Consider the following 22,535-nt stretch of genomic DNA (forward strand, 5'->3'; position numbering starts at 1 on the left):
CTCTTAACCCTTTGACTGCTATGGACGCACATGTGCGTCAGGTGCAGTAGACATGCATCCATAGTTTGTTTCTTGTATATCTTAATCATAATCAAATAAATCAATGCATATTATTAATTACACACTATATGTTATCAGATTATAATATGATAAAATAATGAGAAAAAAAATGAAAAATAAATTGAGAAATAAAATGAAATAAGAAAAAATGTGTTGTTGACTCAATTCTTATTTCGTACATGTAGAACGTTTAAGTTTATAGTACTTAGCAGTCAAAGGGTTAATCATAGTCAAAAATACCACCGTTTCAATCACTTTTATTCAATTTTTCCACCCTTCACATTTCCAAATATCCAGGAAAATTATCCTCAGGAATGCAAGTGAAGTAACCCTTCAGGTTACTAAATTTTCCATAAATTCACCCCTTGGTGGTGTTTCTGAATCTTTTAACGAATGGTTCGCCATTCGAATGCAAACGTAGACATTGTAAACGAAGAATCTAATGTAATTCCAGGGAGGGCGAGGGTGGCGGCGGTGGCGGTCGTTCTGTGACAAACGCTGGTGGGGGTGGAGGAGGAGGAGGTGGAGGTCGACGGGCACCGAGTTTACGACTGGTGAACGGAAGAGCGACTACAGGGATCAGTTTGCACACCAGCAGCACAGAATCCGTTCGTTCACCCCATTACCACCTCGGCCAGCAACAAGGCGGCAACAACAATAACAATAACAACAACAACAGCAACCACAATAATAATAATAACAACAATAATAACTGCCACGCCGGTAATAACCCCGCCACGAACAATTATCCACGGCTTAACAAAGATGACAGCATCAAGATCAGCATCGAGAACACGAACACTTGCACGGACAGCCTCGTCACTGCTCTAGACGACGAGACATTGCTCATCACCGATTTCGTGGCCGACCAAGGTGAGTTGTTTATTTTGTTTATTTATTATTTTCATTTTGCGGAAAATAGGTTGTGGATTTTTACGCATTTTTAATACAACAAAATGTATACAGAACACGTGAAACATGTATGTACTAGGTAAACCAAAAAAGATATTTTGTTTATTTATTATTTTCATTTTGGTAAAAATTGATTGTGGATTTTTAAGCATTTTTAATACAACAGAGTGTACACAGAACATGTGAAATATTTAGAGTAGGTAGAACAAAAAAGATAAATTGTAACTCTTCAGAATGCTTAAAATATGCAAAAGATAATGGACGGTATGAATAATAAAAATGAAGTTAAAAGTAGAAGCATTTGAAAGTATTTAAAATAGTAAATATTTTGTTGAGTATAAATAATTCAGTCTAACTTTTTAGACTTTAGTCTAACTTATCTTTACTTAATTGCAAAAATTAGAAAAAAATAATAATTTGTGAAGTAAATTACTTTTTACCGTAAAAGAAAATTATAATAAACAGTATGGAAATTTGTCTAATATTTTGATGGCGGACCATGGAGAGACCCCTAAAACAGTGGACTATAGAGAAAGCTATAATTTTAATTTAATTCATAATGGATTTTTTAACCCTCTATCGGCGGACCATGGAGAAGCTCTAATTTCATTTTCTAAATTGTACATTGTCCTTTTAAAAATTATTCTTCCAATTCAAGAAACTCTAATTTAAAAATTGTATATTTAATTTTGAATTAAAATGAGGTAAAGGTAATACCTTTATTTATTCATACCAGTTAATATTTTATAAAAAGGTTCAACTGCAAAAACTCCACAATCTATGAATCTTTTGCTACCTATACCTTTGATAAAATAACAGCAAAAGAGTATATTAATTAAAACTGTAATAGAATAAAAATTTTCTTAGATAGCATTGATAATTTTTTCAATTTTGATATAAAAGGACTAATTTTTAGACTTTTCACAAGTGATAAAAGTATAGAAATTTTCATTTATGGAGGATATTTGCCAAACAAAGAGGACTTAGGAGTCTGATTCAATATTTAGATGGAAACTTTAGAGCGCTGTCAGGATTGTATGAAAACCTACACCTCTAGTTTCGTCCGCGGGCATTGAGTTACAGTTTGAATCTTCCCCGGGCGGAAATTTAATTGGCCAGCTTGCGACAGATACTCTTCACGTTTTCACGCGAGATTTGCGACGTGTTCGCTGGAAAAGGTGGAAACGTTTGTCACGTTGTTGCACGATTCACAAAAGTGATTTAATAGCGGTATGAGCAAGCTTGACGTCAATTAGCTTAATGCCCGTTCTCTCACTGCATTTAATCCCTTTTATGTCCTTTTTTTTTCAACTGCAAATAAAAGTTGAGCAAACCACTTGACGCGTGTGTTTAAAAAACAGTAATTTGTTGGATTTTTAACGTTCTCACACTTTCTATTTGCATTCATGTCCCCTTATTGTTTTTTAAATTCATTTCTCAACATTTTCATTAAAAAAGGCTGTTAAAAATTATGACAAGCAAAAGGTAACAATAATTGCATTAATAGACAGCATTAGACACCTACGTTTCCTCCACTTATATATCAAGCTCATTTAGTGTAACACATAATGACACCCACACGTGTGGATCCAAACACGCCAGGAATTATTGCCAAGATGTACGATGTGTCATCGATGCAATTTAACCTTTTTTTCGCTGTATCCATGAAACAATGTTTCCTAGGTGATCACATCAATGAAATTAGAAAAATTGAAGGATAAATTAGGTGTTAGGTGATGAGGTAATAATACGAATTCAACATTGAACTTGAACGATCTTTAGAAATTCTATAAAGATAAATTTTATTTTTATAGAAAAATTAATAATTCTTTATGAAAATGTGTTTGCAAATTTTTTTCACATATTAACACTTCGATTGCGACATTGAAAAATCCATTAAGTATTACTTTTGTCTTCACAAATTTTATTCATATTATCTTTACAATATTTCATTATATTTTTATCCAATTTCAAATATCTAATTAAGTAAGTCAAAGAATTTTTAATAATATGAGTGATGGATAGGAATTCAAACGTCATCCATATATGGGTCAAAAGTGTTAAATTATTTATAATTTGATAAGTTTTTGTTAAAATACGGTGTGTTTATATTTTCATAAATGATTTTCATTGAAACCTAGAGTTCGTGTATTCCGGTTCGAACAAAAGTGGTGAATTTAAATGTGGTGCACGCGTTCTAGCGAAAATATGGAGCAATGCCATGGAGCTCGTTTATTCGTCGACAAATGCGCGTAACGAGCCCATTATCGGTTGTTGCGATATAGAAGAGTAATCAAAAGTGGCTTGCCATTCGGTCTACGTGGTTTACGAGCACGTGACAGTCAGCTAAAGCACGAAGAAATAAAGTTCTTTCGATGATAATCAACATCTTACTTAACACTCGATAAATTCTCGGTTTACAACTTAATCCTTATGTTAATGATCGATTACATATTTCTAATTTCCACTGATACTTTTTTTCCTGATTATAGGAAAACATTAATTTTTCATTCTTTGGTCATGCATTCTTAAATATTAATAAATTTACTTTAAATTTTCAATATTAAGCTTTTTTAAAACCTGTGAATAATTTTTAGAAATTTTAATTATATGATTATTAATTTGAAGTCTCGGAATAAATTTCCTTATTTAGTTGAATAAAATTAAATCATAATGTATGCAAGAAGTTGATAAGTTTATTTTGTGTAAGCAAAGAGATAAATTTCAAATGATTATACATTGAAATGAAGTTGTAATTAGAATAATTAGCAACTGAGTAGTGTGTGAATAAATTTTCTTTATCCTTAATTATACATGTATACAAATCATTAGTATAATCGGAGGATAATCTAAGTCTTATACGATTTATTTATGGACAACTATGGTAATTTTCTGTTAAATATGATGATTTTTAAACGTCATCGAGTGAAAAATGTGTGAATCATAGAGTTTGTTTTCTATGGTTGATCATTCCTTTCATAAGAATCGATTAACATTACTGGTATCCACGTTTGAATTTACTGTCATTAAAAATGATTTGTTTAATTGGAGATTTTAATAAATCATCTATTCATGAAGACTATGTACATATTTGTGATATTTTAAACGCACTATAGTTAGTCAATACGAACGAGCCTTGAAAATATTCTCAAACATTTTTATTTGTATTTTTTATCAAGAACCAAAATAAATTTCAAAATTTCTTTTTTTTAATTATCAAAATGTATTTTAAATTGTTTAGAGATGAAAGATGCTAATTATATTGTATATACTAATTTATTTTTCATTTTTCTAATTTATTTTCAATTTTAAAAATAGATTCAAGTATTTTAAAACAATAATTTTCCAATATAAATGAACGAAATCGATTTGTTTCAATTTCTAGAAGTTTTATAGTTTTCTCTCGAGAATCAACGTTCTCAGCATTTGTTCGACCACAGAGCAACGTAAATCTCACATAAAGGCATGAATCATTCAGTTATCAGCTGTGTATCAAACGCAACAATGAATATACGTAACTGGAGATTATTAAAGCTTGGGTTAATTAAATGTTACGCAGGAAAAAGAATGGCGTTTGAGCACAGTAAATGAGTCGTTTCTATGTAGATTTCTTCTTGTATGCGATAATTTATTTACGAATTACCTATAGCAAAGTTCATTGATAAAAATCGTAAGGAAAGAAACACTTCGTATCTCCAAGGTCGTGTTACAGTGTTTTGGTCGAAATTGTGGTTATGATTAATTTTTTATCAATTTTTTTTCTGTTATATTTTAATACGTTGAATGCTACAGTGAAAATGGGCATTTGTAGTGGGACGTATTAAAGTTTTAATTATTGAGAATAGGAATGATTAATTTTCAAATTTCAAAATGCAAGCTTTTTATTTGCTATTTTACATTATTTTTACAATAGGGTAATGTATACAGTTACCATTTCTTTTCCTAAGAAAGCAGAAAATATAATTGAATGCATAATCAAAATTTTTCAAAATAATAGTGGTGGGAGTAATTTTTTTATTTAACCCTTTTAATACGGCCTTAACCCTTTCAAAAAATCAGTTCGAGTGCGCCCCATTACCGGGGACAGTTATTTCTCCTCCAGGTGAATCTGGAAATTATCTGGAATTATATAAAAATCTGTTTATATAATTTATTATATAAACATAATAAACTGTAATTCTATTTAGAAGAAAAAGTATTTGATCTGTGAAAGATAATAATATTTTATTATTTAACAGCGGAGCCTGGGTCAATCGTGACCCATATTTACAAAATATATACAAGGAGATTAAGCTGAAATTAAATGTATAATTCTGAAACAAAATAAGATAATATGAGGTACCAAATTAAATCAAAATTGTGGCTCTCTCCATGGTCCGCAGTCCAAAGGTTCAAAAATGCATTATATTACACTTCTTACTTTTTTAGGCAAGAAAAAATGGAAAAGAAGGGGTTGATTATTGTATACGTTATCCTAGCAGTATTATTTAAAATAATATTTCGTTACTTTTTATTATTAAATTATTTAGGCAAGTGTTAAATCATTTCAACGTGTTAATTAAAATCTGAAATATGTATACAAGTAATTACTATTATTAATCGTTAGTTTTGAATTCAAAATTGTGAAAGTGTGAAAGGGAAATGACGAAATTCTTCAAAATCCTCCGAACACCTCCAAACTCATGCAACTCGAGCATTAATGCACACCTCAACTTCTGCATACTTTGAATTCCCCGAACACTCCTTAAATATTTCACCTGTTATGACTCACAGAAGCACTCAACCATGAAATTCCGGGAATCCTTCAAAATCCTTCGAGGTCCTTTATACTTCCGAAACTCATCAAATTTCGCTTACATTAGCAACAAAACAAGCCACAACTTTCACACCTTTCCATTTTCTGTGCCATTTACTCGATTATTCTATCCATTAATCCACAAAAGAACTGGAAATTCAATTTTTAAATCCCTGGAATCCTTCAAAATCCTCTGAGATCTTGTAAACTTCTTAAGCTCTTCAGATTTTGCCCCACAACTTTCACACCTTTTCATTCTTTGAGCCATCTACTCGATTATTCTATTCATTAATTCATAAAAACACTCGAAATTCAATTTTCAAAATCCTGGAGATTCTTCAAAATCCTCTGAGGTCCTTCACAGTTCCTAAACTCGTCAGATTTTGCCTAACAGGAAAATAAACCACAACTTTCACACCTTTTCATTTTCCAAACCATTTACTTAATTATTCACAAAAGCACTCGAAATTCAATTTTCAAAATCCTGGAAATCCTAAAAATCCTCCACTTCTCAAACTCTTCAAACTTCACTAAATGAAGCTTTCCATTTTCAGAACTATTCCGTTATATTAATTCGCAAAGGCACTCAAAATGCGAATTCTTGAAATATTCCAAAATCCCAGAAGGTGATCCCGAGGCAACACGCACTCACAAGGGAAGTTCGGTAACTCGAAAATTCCAATTTTTTCAAAACTGCAGATTTGTAAGGGACCTCAAGAGAAGTAAAGTGCAATTTTTGTTTCTGGCCCAATTTCAATTCTTCAGGGTGAAAACACCCCCTGAAGGTGGGTAGGCGTTTCCATACTTCCCTGTATATCTTTAAAACCATCGTAGATCTAAAAAAATGATTATAATAAACATTAAATGGTTTTTAATGCTCTATAAAACGAGACAATTAAATTAATAAAAATTCTATTGAAAAATTATTTTGAAAAATTTTGAATTCTCTGTCACGTCGAAAAATACGTAGAACCTCATTATAAATGCAAATATGTATGCTAAATTTCCCCAACAAAGTCGTATTTAAATACTTTTCACCGATACGTGCACTTTTCACGCGTTTTCACTTGTATAATTATTATAATCATTGTTTTATATCTACGATAATTTTAAAGATACACAGGGAAACACCTGTCTACCTTCAGGGGGTGTTTTCACCCCGAAGAACTGAAATCGGGCCAGAAACAAAAATTGCACTATACTTTTCTCGAGGTCCTCTATAAACCTGAAAAGTTTCAAAAAAATCGGAATTATCGAGTTACCGAACTTCCCTTGTCAGAGTGGCGGAACAGTGGCGTCGCGCGGGTGTGCATCGTTTGAAATATCGCGGGTGATAATTCGACCGTCGACGGGGGGGAGGGTCAAGGTTGAGACTGGTAGATTGTCGCGGTTATTTGCATGTGTTAGTCGTTGGAAAGAATGGAAACCGAACGAAAGCACGCTGGTCGCCGGCGTAGTCGGCTCGACAATAAAACCGGTCACCGTTTCTCTCTCTTCTCTTCGTCTTCCTCCGGCTTTCGCCTCGCGCGAGGAGTCCCGCTTCTTTTTACCCGGGTCTTCACTTCGTCATTAGTCAACCTCTGCACCGGGGACCAGTTACACGGTAAACGGGGCCAGGTATCCTTCCTCCTCGACGATCCTCGTGCTTGGCTTGACGGGCGATGGCCGACGATGCGGCGCGTGCCAGCAAACTGAACGAGCTGAAGAGACCGTTGCTACGAAAGCAATCCGGCGCTGATAGCAAGCCGAAAGGCTGTAGAAAATTCATCGCCAGCTGGCCGGAATTGTCTCACGCGCGTAGAAACTTGAAATCTGGTGAGTCTTCTGGGAGATCGCTCTTCTGGGTGGTTAGGGAAGCTGAGGAACCTTAGGGATATACTGTTGAAGGTTTTCATACCTTCGTTGATATTCGTATTTTTATTTTCTTTGAGTAAATGCAAATTTCTTGATATTTTGATGGTTCATTTGTAAATTTGCTTTTATCATTTTTTAGCCTGTTTGTTGTGATTTGTACTATCTATAGAAGGTTCGATAACATTTTCGTTTTTGGAGATAAATTGTGAAAATTGATAGCATTTTATTTATTACATGTTATAGAGAAATTATGAGGATAGTTGAAATTTCATCAAGAATGATCCATTCATTTTTTATTCTATTTAGTGTGATTTGTACTATCTATAGAAGGTTCGATAACATATTTGTATTTTGAGATAAATTGTAAAAATTGATAGTATTTTATTTACTTCACGTTGTAGAGAAATTATGAGGATAGTTGAAATTTCATCAAGAAAGTTCCATTCATTTTTTATTCTATTTAGTGTGATTTGTACTATCTATAGAAGGTTCGATAACATATTTGTATTTTGAGATAAATTGTAAAAATTGATAGTATTTTATTTACTACACGTTGTAGAGAAATTATGAGGATAGTTGAAATTTCATCAAGAAAGTTCCATTCACTTTTTATTCTATTTAGTGTGATTTGTACTATCTATAGAAGGTTCGATAACATATTTGTATTTTGAGATAAATTGTAAAAATTGATAGTATTTTATTTACTACACATTAGAGAGAAATTAGAAGGGTAATTGAAATTTCACAAAGGAAGAATTCATTTGTGATGTCATTTTTATTGCTGATTTTGGGATATGAATTTGAGATTCTATTGTGTTTTTGTTTGATGTATCATTGAATTCGTAAAAAGTCTTACATATGTAAATGAATGTGTGAGTCAACCGTTACAAGGTAATTTGTTACAAGGTAAGCATTAGAATGATTTAAAAACTGTAATTGTACACAGTAAACAAAGTTGAATACACAGGTTAAACAATCAGATTGAATTATCAAGAACAACAAGAATATCTAATGAAGCCTTGGACGGCGGACCATGGAGAGTGCCCTAATTTTAACTTCATTTTTTAATTCTATACTTTCCAATATATGAAATTCTTTCGTTTAAAACAATGAAACGTGAAATGATATATCTCTTTGAGCTGATCAAACCTAATTTTTGAATAATTGGGGCTCTCTCAATGGTCTGCCTCTGTCGACCTCGGACAGCGGACCATGGAGAGAGCCCTTATTTGAATTTCATTTTCATTTTCTAAATTTTACACTGTTGCTTTAAAAATTATTTCTCCATTATATGAAACTCTTTCGTTTAAGAATTATACATTCTTCTATAAGTTTGGGTCTCGATTGACCCAAACTCCGCTATTCAAGGGTTAATAATAAACACATGGGAGGAACTATATCACCCGTCTAATAATAATTATGATAACATATCTTTTTTTAATCATAGAATATTGAATCCATTCGATGCTTAATCGAAGTTGAAAACTTTTGAAAGTGTTCGAAAAACTTGCTATCCTTGATAATAATTTTGTACCGACTTAGAAAACAGAAATTGTTTTGTTCCTCCTGGCAGGAAATAAAAAAAGCATGTTTGCATTTACTTCCGCAGAAAACTCTATTCTAATAATACAATAATTACATAATAAAAATTGATGAGAAACTGACAATTTAATATTAATTCCTCTGCTTCGTCGTTGAATCGATACCGATCGAACGTTCGGTCCGCAACAATGATTCGCCTGGCGCGAAAATTGTCCCCGCAAGAAGTCAGCCTTCTCTCGGCTAACTGTATTTAATCGAGTCGAACGGTGCTTCGAGGTTTTTACGTTTCACGTGTATGCACGCTGCGTTTGGGAAGCTGGAATGTGTTCGCGTGTTCGCCGAACCACCATGGGTGCACGCTCTCGAAATGCACTCCGTTTCTCCGACTGAACTAGAACTCCGAGTACAGGATGTAGAGCACCGATTAGCCTTGCTGGTGTAATTGTCTTGTTTCAATAGACAAAACAAGTTTCCATACTAACCTGATTTAAAATTCATCAATCCACAACCTTTACAGTTTCCATAATACAATTAACAGTGTTATTAAACTGTTTGCAAGACATACTTGAAACACGTTTGATCGATTAAATCGATCAAATTGTTCGATGGTAGAATTCACGAACAAGCTGGTCTCTTTGAGTTTATTCAACGAAGATGGATCGACGTGTCATGTTTAGCAAACTCGTCAGCTTGATGTACCAGCTAATGAAGTTCGTGCAAACATTGCGTCAGGACGAGTTTGTTCTTAAGGTTTAATTACTGTTGAAAGGCATCCTGTGGGTTCTTTAATTATTAGTATTTGAAATTTTTAAAAAATTATCACTTTATCACTGTCGACATTTTTCAAAAATTTTATATTACTTAAAATATAAAAATCACTTTCATATTACTGTCAAAATTTGTTTAAAAATCTAAAATTCAAAAAATTTAATTAGGGAGATTTTTTTATCACCACTGATAAGGGGAATTTTATTTTTGTTTCAGGCAACGAGATGAATTACAAGGGCAGCGGGAAGGTCCACTTCGGAGTGGACGATGTGTCCCTCTACGGGACGCCGAAGGAGGAGCCGGGCCCGGGACTTCCGGGCCAGGAGGTGAAGCAGAGCTTCTTGAAGAATCAGCTTCAGGCCCTGTTCCAGCCCACGGACAACAAGTTGGCCATGAAGCTATTCGGCAGCAAGAAGGCTCTGATGAAGGAACGGATCAGACAGAAGGCTGCAGGTCACTGGGTCATCCATCCTTGCTCCAGTTTTCGGTGAGTCCTTCCGTAGATATCAAACTACTTCGCCTTGACAGGCGATATCGATCGCTTTAATTCTCCAACTCGATAGATTCGAGCCACGGTACACCCTTTATGGTCTTAGGCAACTCTTTTTTTTAAAAAAGAAAAGCGGTTTTATCTTGATGATAAAAAGGACTTACAGAGAGCAGAGGTAAGACTTGTGTCGCGGTTTCGATAGATTAGGATCCTTTATCAAAGAAATCTTCAAAGGATATGATATAAAATTTCTTGCATCTTAATTACTTTGCTTTTGATTAACTCTTGGATGACGGACCGTAAAGAGAGCTCCAAAACGGCGGACCACGGAGAGAGCCACAATTATAATTTAATTCCATACTTATTTATATTATTTTCATTTTGTAAAGTCAGGCTCCGTTGTTCAAGGGTTAAAATCGAAATCATAATTAGTTTAATAACATCTCTGTTAACGATACAATTAATTAATTACTCATATATTGTATCTCGGTATAATTATGGCGGAATTTCCTGGAAAATTATCATTTCACAGCCCAGTCTGGTATCTTCTCAATCGGAATAAAAATCGAATTACATCTCGTGAAGATGATTAATTTGCTTGTAGAACAGTTGCTGATGTTAATTGAAAGCCACGCTTCGAACGAGACGATCGCTAACGAACAGCAAAATTTTCGAGGATCGGTGTGCATATAGACCGCTCTTATCTGTCCTAATTACCAATTAAAACGTCTAATTAAAGTACCTTACGTGATAGAACAGATCCGAATCGAACGAAATGTTGCGTCGAAAGGTTTCTTCTTCATTATCTCGGTGCCGCGGTGATCGGCTTTGACCCAGTTCGCAATCTTGCCCCGAGAAAAACAATCGATGATAAATCTGGCTACATTGAATAACTTACTGCTCTATAAACACGATCGTCAGCAGAATCATACAGGCTATTCTAAAATTCCTGTTACATATTGATCTCATATGCAAATATTAATTGATGGTATCTGCATGATTAACACATTCTCCACCGGGCATAAATAAAATAGATACCTACTACCACATTGTAATTAACAATAATTAAATATTGAAAGGTGTAATCATTCTTTTCAATTTTCTCTTAATTGAAGAATATCTAACTTGCAATATTTCAGCAAAATTATATGTGAATGTGTAATAATCAAAAAGTTATTAATTGATTTTTCTTGAACAGCCCATACTGTCAAAAAGTCTACTAATAGGCTTTCAGTAGATAAAGTGTTAATATTATGTGAATTTAAATAAGTTTTATAGGTATTGAAAAATTCTTTTTCTTCTTAAATTAACAGTAATTTATTTGAAAAATAAGTAGAAAACAGTTGTTCCTTACTAATAGGTATAACAACTTCCATTTCAACTATTTCTCCCTGAAATTTCTTATTAATTAACAACTTTCGAACTTTCTTCTTTTCTTCATTTCTGTCATCTAAAGAACATTATTGAAAGGGGTGCAACGAATTACATCGTATCAAAAGAAAATTGGACGTTTCCTTAGATCACACAGTGGTCCAGAACTGAAACTTTGAAATGAACAGAATAATTCGTAATTTTTTAAGTAATGAGATTTATTATGTTACATTGAGGCTAGATTATAATTAAATACTAAAAATATTTCAATCGAAAAATGAAAGCTAATAATAGGATAATAATAGTTATAAGCAATAATAATAATCTATCATTTAATGTTCTTTATTAATGTAGAACTTTATAGTAGCTTCTTAAAGCACTAGGCAGTTCCAGCGATAGACACGTTTTAAGCAATAATAATAGTGAGATGTAATTCTAGCATGATTATATAGGAAGAAGTACAGTGAAAATATTTCATTTTAAAAAACTGTGCTATTTTTTGCAATTCAAAAGATATTCTATGTCAATTATAGAAAACTTTGATGATTCTGTTCAGTCCATTGAATATTATTTTTTAAAAGAAATTATGAACTTAAATTATAAGTCTTAATTCAAGGTGTATTCTCGTTATACACAAATAATATTCATTTATAAAAAAACAATGGACACAATGTTTGCAGGGTATCAATAACAAGAAAGATAAATTTTTTTATTGAAAAATGGTGTTTACAAAATGTTGATATTTAAACTCTCGTTTTAATTACAATCTGTAATGAATTTTGTAATGAAATTGAAAATTTGAAAAGCTAAATTGAGGAAATTGATTTTTTAGCAAATGAACAGGCAATTCTTCGATCTGGACCTCTGTAGATCGTATTAAATGAAAATCTGGCAATGAAAGAGAGAATAGGTCGTTTAATCTTGGGATTTCTTCGCTGTTGATTGTATCCTCGCGCGTCAGGAAGAATTATGGACACTTTGGGAATCCTAGCCACCCTCTTCCGGGACAGGATAAAGCACTTTCTCGTATCAGGGTCGAATACCTTGTCCAGTTCGGTCTCCAGGAACCACCGTTCCTCTTCACGGTAACATATTTCGAGAAAAGACTGGCCAAAGAAATTATTCGACCTCTGGGAACAGAGTAACGCGCTCGTTTCGACTTGTTTCATCGATTCGTGTCACTGGGACAGCTATGGTGGTCTAATCTTACACAATATATCGACATCTGATATGAACAACATTGCAACTAGCTTATATTCTGTAAACCTAGCTACAACATTGTAGCTATTTACAATTTTTTGATTCTATTTTTTATATCTGCTGTTTGTATTAGTTAGTGTAATAAGAATTTAGGTAAGGTAATTTATATAGTTGTTTATACAATGGTTGACCCTTTTAATTATAATTATTTGAAATAGAGTACACTTCGTTGATTTTAATAATCTTAGCTTTAATTTTCAAAATAGTAGGGAAACATACAGCTGTTGATACTTTACGTAAAAAAATAGGAAATAATGGCGGACCATGGAGAAAGCTACTATTTTAATTTAATTTTAATTGAATCTATTTTAATTTAATTTTGTATTTCATACTATTTTCATTTGCAATATCCTATACTGTATACGTTACCCTATAGCTTCTTTCTTATTTTTTGCATACTTTTAAATGGGTCATATTTTTAATAATTCAAAATATATTGTTTTTAAGACGAAAAGTTAGGAAATGTAGTGTTACAATGTTTCATTTTTGACAGTTAAAAATTCTTCTAATTATAATAAAAGCATAGTACCTAGACAGAAAACAAAAGTTATTTTATTAATACTTTTGTATTATAGTTGCAATACATTATAACTTTAGTTATAATGTTGTTCATATCAAGAGTCGATATAATAAATGGAAACAAAGTAAATAATATTGACTTTAAAAAATTACATATTAAAATCAAAATGTCAATATATTTTCAAACTTGAAATAAAAATCATTTTAAGCTTTGACAGCAAACGTTTCAATATGATTTATCAATCATTATTCATTTTTCCATTGGAAAATGACCGGAAACGAAAATGACGATTTCCATTGTATTTGTGTTCAATTACAAATGTCAGAGATTTTATTATGCAAACGCGATTTTAATCGAAAATTTCAAGCTGAAATGTTTCTCCCTACCTGGAATCGCTGGAATTACCATCCATAACCATTCGTGGAACAAGCGAGCCATGCGTTTGTCGTGCCAATTCCCTGAAATTGTACCAGCTCTTCTACTCAGAATCTTGCTTAATTACTGATAATATTACCTACTCTCTGTATTCCGTTGAAATTTTCATTCGACCAACTGCTAACGATCCTCGTTCGTTATCTTTCGGAGGGCAGCGAATGACAAAACGTTGGGAATCTTTCAATTATGCAGCATCTCAGAAGAAATCTTCAAGTACAAGGTGCTTCACGCTGTAAGCATCTTGAAAACGAGGAAGCATAAAAATGGTACTTTTAATCTGAACCTTTTTGGGTAATTAGCTAATTAGGGAACAATTTTTAGTGTAGAGTAATTAATTTTCAAATTTCAAGATTTCAATTAGCCATGTGATTAGTATAATAATCATTGATACTAGAAATTGTAGTACTTTTCTATTGCTTTTTTTTTTTTACAATTAATTATTCAATTATATGTAGGTGATCCCAACTTTCCAAATTTCAAGAATTCAATTTTTCATGTTGTTAATATAATAATTATTGATACTAGCAATTGTAGTACTTTTCTATTGCTTTTTTCTTTTTTTTAAATTAATTATTCAAGTATATGTAGGTGATTCCAACTTTTCAAATTTCAAGAATTCAATTTTCCATGTTGTTAGTATAATAATTATTGATACTAGAAATTGTAGTACTTTTGTTTTTCTTTTATTAATTATTCAAGTATATGTAGGTGATCCCAAATTTCCAAATTTCGTGTAAGGATTTCTTTTTGAAGGTGAGAGATCATCCCCTCGGGGGCGATGTGGAAGTGTAAGATTCCTATCGCCAAAATTCTCACGGTGACCTGTTCAGGCAATGGGACCTCCCACGTCTTGCACTGGGGTGCCCTCATCGGAGAAGGTCTTAGCTCGAACCTCCCCCTAAATCCCTTGTTATACCTAACACCGGGGGTCGCATTTTTTTTTTAAACATGGAAAAATCTTCATAGACTTCTACCATCCCCTAAATCAGCGGTGGCGAGCAGTGTGAGATTCTTATTCATTAACCCCCATAGTGACCGAACTCAGGCATTTTCGGGAGGTATTGTACCCAGATCTATGTATTATACCAGTACCTCCCCCGCCCTGTGCAAACTATCCTCAGTTTCTAAAGGGGTCCTAAATCGGACACCTGGGATCGCACCAGGTATTGAGCTCCTACTTAGGACGCTCGTGACCTTATCTAGTCCTCCTCTTGCTGAGCTGCAAGGGCTGAGCCCCCCGCATACCCCATTGAAAAAGAGCCCAGGAAAACCTTCGTCGCCTCCGCGCCCAGTCCCTTGGTCGGTCGAGGTGTGTTAACCCCGTAACCAACTCGAGGGCACCCGGGACGGAGTCGATCTCCTTGGTCCCCAAAAGAATCCTTCGCAACTGAAGCTCCGCCTCCGTGCCATCCTGGCTCCCACCTGGAGCGTGGTAACTCCAAAAAGAGCATAGGACACCAAAGCCCTTTTTTCCAGCTGGTGGCAAATACCCCCAACCCCTCTTTTGTAGGAGGGAGGAAAAAGGCGTTTCGTCTCGGGGATCGTCTGTCAGACTCCAGTGGGGCTGACAACAGACGATCCCTGCCTCAGACACCTATCATACCGCAATTCGGATTGCATGCCAGACGACCGCTTGCGAGAACACTGTCACCGATCATCTCGCCGCCACCTAGCGGTCCCCGACCCGAACTAAAGGCGTGTGGGGAGACGAAACCCTCTCTCCCACTCCACTAACGCCTACACTTTAACTTTGTCCCCTTTGCCTTTATCGCCCCTCCGAGAGGCTAGGACAGCATCTGGCCCCCATCGAGTGAACATAACTTAATGTAACGTAAGCTAACCGATAAATAGCATCTGAACACGCGATTCCTTCGAAGCATACGAGTCGTGGATCTTTTTTTCTCCAGAATCCATCGTTATAAATATCATAGTGTCGGCGGAATGGTTGTTCTCGCACGCAGACCTTAGCTATTTTTAGCGAAACCTTTAAACGAGCATCCAGCATCTGATTCCTCGAGGATCAGAGGTCGTTTTTATAGTTGGAATCGGCGTCCCGTAAATACGACTCGCTTCCTGGATGCAATCAGAATAGATCAGCCTTGGTGAATCGGCAGGGGGGAATCCTATAATTGGGTTGAATTCAGAGACGTTCGGATTCGTCGAAGATTCCGTGAAGTAGGAAATAGACGTCGTTTCACACGTTGCTTGGATCTTTCTTCAGGGAAGTCCTGGTTTCCCTTCTTAAAACATCGTGAATAGTTTATGTGATATTTGAAGAGGAATTTGTTTGTTGATCTTTGCTGAGATATTGCTCTGGCAATTATTTCTTCCTTTCTTCTCCTTCTTAATACAAATTTTATTTATGATACTACCTTTTTAGAAAAATTCTTCGCTAAAACTTTGTAAGTCATTTTTAATCATTTTTGTGATCTAAAAATAAATCAAAATGTCAAGAGTTAAAACCAAAATGGATTTTAGGTTTCTTTTTTTAAATTGCAGAAGTGATAAAAATAATTTCAAAATATTGAGCTAAAATTAAAATGGATTTAAATTATAGAAATGTTTACAAATGACTTAAAAATGATGAGATAAAATCAAATTGGTTTTCAGATTTCTCTGTCTTAAATTACAGAAATTATTAAAAATGACTTGTTGTTAGAAATAATGAGCTAAAATCGAATTGGATTTCAGATTCCTTTTTTTTGTTTAATTATAGAAGCGATTAAAAATAATGAGTTAAAATGAAACTAAATTTCAGAATTTTTTCTTTTAAATTACAGAAATGATTAAAAATGACCTATAAAATTTTTCCCAAACTTATTGACAGTAATAAATAACTATCCTGACTAGAATAATAGTAACGATAAACGAAAGAATGAAAGTGATCGTTCTTTGGACAGTGGCCAATCGAACAGGTCAATGAAATCGTAACGACACAACTTGAAATGTTTAATTAATGAGATGTTGTAATTAGAGTACCGTGATGAATTAACGTTTCGCGTTTGCGATTCTCTCGGCTCGACGTTTTTCAGCGTGAAGAGCCCACCAGGAACGAAAACAGAGGCTTCTTTAATGAGTCGTGGCTCGAATTGTAGATCCCGACGACGGGTTGTTTGCGAAACGTCTTAAAGCTGCCACTTTTTAAGAACAGCTTGGTACTACTTTTCAAGAAATGAGGTTGAAACGCTGGCATTTTCTGATGGCCTTCTATACGATGCTTTTTTAATGATAAATTTAGAACGCAGACATGCTGACAATTTTGGAGGAAAGGGGAAGTTTTTAGATTCTTTTTGAGTATATTTTCTTCCCTAGAAATAAATATTATAGAATTTTATTATAGCATTAAAATTTCTGCTTTAACAATGCTCAACCTTTTAACGGGAAATGACTTTTTGAATTAACTTATTATACTTGAGTGGACTTTCGTTATACTTCTCCTGGTGGGGTTGTAGAGTGGAAAATTTGTCAAATTTCCACACTCTGATTTAAAGAGGCGAAGGGGGGACAGAAGTGCATCATTTAATTAGAAATAAATAAAATTTTATTATAGTATTAGAATTTTTGCACCAACAGTGTTTAACCCTTTAACTGAGGATGACTCTTTGAGATAACTTGTCATAAAATAGACGCTCGTTATATTGCCACTGACGGGGTTGTAAAGTGGAAAATTTATCATGTTTCGAAGTTCTTAGTTGAAAGGGGAAGGAGAGATAAAAGGGTACCATTTTCATAAACTATGATAGTGGAAGGGTACTCATGTGAACATCAAATCATTCACGAGGCAATATAACGAGAGTCTACTGAATGTGCGTTTGGTAAGTGAGCTTTCCAGTTAGAAGGTTAATTTTTAATTAAATCTTAGCTAAAAGAATTACAGAATAAAATTAATCCTCTGCTAATCAGGTGAATAAAAGTCACTCCCTAAACTATATGGGGTGAATTTTATCCCGGATATTATTCATCTACAAATATATCATTTGAATAAAAAATGCATTCTAAAATTGTGTTTCATCGCTTTATTCAAAAACAGCAACATGATTTTTCAATTTTTGAAACAGAGCAGTTTTAAATTAACTAGGATTAATTAAACCCCATATGATTTGTGGAGGATTAATGAAATCATTGATATTTCATGGTTCAAATTACCGGGAAATTTTCATTAAAGATAGAAACAGATACTTTTAATCTAAGTTTCTTCATTTGAAATTGATAAAAAAAAGATGAAATGAATTTTAAGAGTGGGAAAGAAGTTTAAGGACTTTGATAAGTTCGATATCTCATTACTGTTCGATCGTCCTTTACGTTTTCTTTAATCTTACGACGGATGGAATAAAGTACAGTTAAGTTCCATCGAAAGTTTCGTTTGAAATGCTGGTCAAATTTGATCGAATCAAAAATTAATTACCAATTAACGTTACTTTTACAAAAATTCATATTTTTCGGGACATTATCATTTCACGAAAGGTGAATTTAAAAAGGAGAATAAATTGAATTGTGTTCTTAAATATTGGCGCGTTTTAATTTCGAGGTTTTTTAATTTTACTAATGGCCGGTAAAATGGGAACGAAATAAATTCACGGGTCCATCGAAAGCGTCTTTCCCGGAAGTCTTTATCTTCTTTCCGTGCTTCTTCGACTACTTTGTAAAAGTTCGTATTCTCGTCTGGATTGACTGCAAGATAAAAGGGAAGATTATACAAGGAGGAAAAATATTTGCTGCTTCTTTTTCGAGAACGGCCCTCCATCGAGCAGTGTAATACATTTAACACGACGTCGACCGAACGTTTTTTCTGCTCACTTAGCGAAATTGTTCGCCCCATTTCCATCATCTTCGTTTATTAATTCAATGATCCCCATGCGTCGAACAAATGTAACATTGTAGGTCTCGAAGACAAATCTTGCCTTCGGGCAAAAGTGAAGCAAGAAAAACTAAATTTACAGTTATTAACCCTTTTCCTAAAAAAGTAAGAAATATAATATAATGAGTTTTTTAATCTTCGGATGGCGAACCAAGGGGGGAGAGAGACACAATTCTAATTTAATTCATAATGCATTTCTTAACCTTTGAACGACGGACCATAAAGAAAGCCCTAATTTTATTTTTGTAAATAATAAAATATAATTATATTATATTTTTTACTTTTTTAATAAAAGGATCAATCATTATATCGAAGCCAATACTCTATTTTATTTTCGTTAGAATTGCAAATTTTTATTGAATCAAAGATAAAAATTCGAATAAATGTCTTTAAAATTAAATTTCAATTTTTCTCAAAAACGGTAGCTGATTTTTGATTTGAGAAACGTTCGAGAGGAATGAGATAAAGGAGGACGAAGAGAAGGCAAATTGAATGGTGTGTACGGTATAATGGCAGTTAAAATCGTGTCGTGATAGCATCAGCTGTAAGAATGATCTCAGAATAATCATCCGATTAAGCGGGAGAGGCTACTGTGTCACTATGGGCACGTTGCTTCGAGAATCGCACGTGTCTCGTGTATGCTCCTCTTTCTTTCTTTACATAGAATGCTTGCAATCTGAATTCCCATTTCAATTTTAATATATCGTAAAAATAATTTTATCAATTTAGAAAATTTTTCTGATCGTATTAAATGAATTCTACTAATTATTATAAAAAATTTTCCATCTGAAAGCTTTAAACTTTCAAAATTCCAAAATAAACAGCACTCAAATTTATCTAATTAACAAAAGTTATCAATTTTAATCACCCCTATCTTTACTCCAGGCTTTAAATATTCTAAATGTTTTTTTATTAAATATTAAATCATGAGAATAATTTTATTAATTTAGAAAATTTTTCTGATTGTATTAAATGAATTCTACTAATTATTATAAAAACTTTTCCATCTGACAGCTTTAAACTTTCAAAGTTCAAAATAGACTGCCCTCAAAATTATCTAATTAATAGAAGTTATCAATTTTAATCACCCCTATCTTTACTCTAGGCTTTGAATATTCTAATTGTTATATTATTAAATATTAAATATTCAAAATAAAATATATCTCCGACGTATATTTTGAAACATTCTTAGGTTAAAAACAAGTTAGTGTCGCAGGTCTGATAAGGGTGGCAACCGAGCATCTGAATGGTTTGCACCCAATGATCAGACGTCCCGACGAGAGGCGTCATTAGTCTGCCGATGTTTCGCGCAAGACAGTGCACATACACTGTATATCTCGTAGCTCATATTCACGCATTCCCCCGGGTCAATTAAGACGTCTCGTGGCTATTCTATCATTCCCCGACCCTGGCTCGGTTGTGCAATTCCGTGTTGAACGCGTGCACACCAGGCCTCTCCATCTATTTCAGTCCCCGCATCGAATACTCGCGAATTCTCCTATTCCAGCTTAATTACTTCGTCGTCTTTATCGTTGCTGAAAAACTGCTCGCGTCGCGACGAAAAGAATACTCCATCTTCCGTTCAATTTCTAACACTCACAATCAGATGGAACAAATATTAGTACCTAAAAACACTTATTTTAATTCATATTTGTGCGCTTGTAGGTATAAATAACGAAACAAGTAAGATAATTGAAAAATATCGGGTCTCTCTCCATGGTCCGCCATGTAGCTTGCGAAGAAACTGAAATTCTACCCTCGCCTCTTCCTCGATCGCAGTTCCAGAAGGGAGAAAACAATTTCGCGGTAATTATAATTCGAAACGCGAACAACAACGATAGCCGAAACAGGAGGCATTAACGAAATGGCACCGTTCCCTTCAAGCGTTTTTCTTAATTGATCGCCGAATAAAACTCGATAGGCCGCGAGTAAAATGGCCGTGCAGTTAGGAACAAGCAACGCTCAGCTTTCCAGTTCCATTGCACGCGCTTCGATAATAACAATTTGCAGTTTGCCCCCTCGACCGAGGGTGGATCGGGTTAACCTTTTCCACTCGAAGACTTTTTTTTTTTTTTATTATAAAAAGAAGTAACAACTCCAAGCTATCATTGTATTATAAAATACTGCTTCTAGAGCCTTTTCAAGCGAACTAGAAAAATAAGTGATTTTTGATTTTTGTTCGTTAAATTGGATAAATTTTTACGAGTTACGTCTTGAACCTTGTTGAACTGGAGTGCAAGAGCGTCGGCAAGTGCGATGACACTGCCACCCAGTCTAAACTTAGTAGATGTGATCGGAAACCAGCTGGCAGTTGAAAATTGCAGAGGCCTTGTTCGGTTCTGTCCTATCATTAGGTAGTTTGCAAATTTAAACAATGGTTTCCTACCGCTAACACGAACCGCCGGTATGTGGCACGGTCAGACCGGGTTATGCAATGCGGGGCCACGTGACGGCGCTGATTGAAGCCGATGCTGCTCCACGAGAAATCGTTGAACATCATGGAATTTATCGAAGGAATATATACAGGGTGTTTCAGATCGGGTAGGGGGCGATTCTATGGGGAAAAATAAGCGGAAGAAAAAGAATAAATTTTTTTCATTTCAGCTTTCGTTCAGGAAGAAATGGAGCTCCAAGGTACCCGAGGTGTACCTCATCCATTCTGTGGATGACTCGTATTTTTTTATACGTGCTAATTAGTTCATTTGAGAGCTGAAAACCACCATTAAAAGTTATGTCGAAAAATCGGTTTTTTCTTTTTAAATATCGCGAGAATGAATTTGAATTTTTTAATGAAGTCAACGGTAAATTATTTGTTATAAAAGGGCGATATTGAGGGTATTATTTTTATCCTAAAGGGTTGAACGTTTCTCGGATCAAAAATCTGCTACCATTTTTGAGAAAATTGAAATTGAAATGGAAATTAAATTTCCAGATTTCAATATTTATTACATTAATATAAAGAAAAATAACATTTTTAAACAAATAAAATTTCTTTTTTTTTCGAATTATTTTCGTTTCTAGAATCACCCCCTGTTTAGTTGTAGTACCCGAACTGAGACACCCTGTATATTTCATATTTTGGGATATTTCTTCAAAATAACAGTCAAATCGGTGACCGAATGACATTTGAAGTGTTAATGATTTTATGAAAACCATAATTAATATTTGAATTAAATATTAATTTAAATGAGAACAAATAATCCCAAACTGAAAGGAAAATTTCATAGGAAATAGAATCATATAAAAAGTTTCAATTGAAAATTGAATAATATCGATAAGCATTTCCGTGTGATTAAGTTAATCGAATGATCGGTCGAAATGGAGGAGATAAACTGATAAACGAACTAGTATCAATGAACTCTGCTAGAGAAAGAGGATCGATCGCGTAAACTTTGCTGATCCGACTTTAATGGCCACGCAAACTTGAAACGTTGCTGGATTACTTCCCAGCCGAGTCAGCGACTCGACTTCCAGAATAACTCGACGAAATGTTTGCTGATTTTATTAAGCGGCTCGAATGAAAGGAGATCGGCTGCCGATCGTGCGAAATATTTCGCTGTTTCGCAAATGGTACTCGTGCGATATGCAAACATTTCTCATTCGTTTAAAAAAGGTGTGAATTTTTACAGGGTCGTTCTTCATCTCATTAATTTCAATTTTCGTAAAAAAT

At 34.0% G+C, this 22,535-nt stretch overlaps 1 protein-coding gene across 8 annotated transcripts in view; it reads left to right on the plus strand.

The window, feature by feature from the left end:
* Ih (hyperpolarization activated cyclic nucleotide gated potassium channel Ih) overlaps positions 1-22,535 on the plus strand; it is a 158,791-nt gene that overhangs the window by 83,498 nt on the left and 52,758 nt on the right. For 7 of the 8 annotated variants that reach the window (XM_076688440.1, XM_076688443.1, XM_076688442.1 and 4 more), the window contains 2 exons: positions 515-933; positions 10,148-10,418. In XM_076688440.1, the coding sequence (XP_076544555.1) occupies positions 515-933; positions 10,148-10,418 (690 nt within the window). Of the gene's footprint in view, positions 1-514; positions 934-7,189; positions 7,583-10,147; positions 10,419-22,535 lie in introns of those variants that run through there. The other variant, XM_034332154.2, reaches the window with a different exon arrangement.

The sequence above is a fragment of the Osmia lignaria genome, chromosome 5, assembly GCF_051020975.1.
Source record: "Osmia lignaria lignaria isolate PbOS001 chromosome 5, iyOsmLign1, whole genome shotgun sequence".
Taxonomy (NCBI): Eukaryota; Metazoa; Arthropoda; class Insecta; order Hymenoptera; family Megachilidae; genus Osmia; species Osmia lignaria.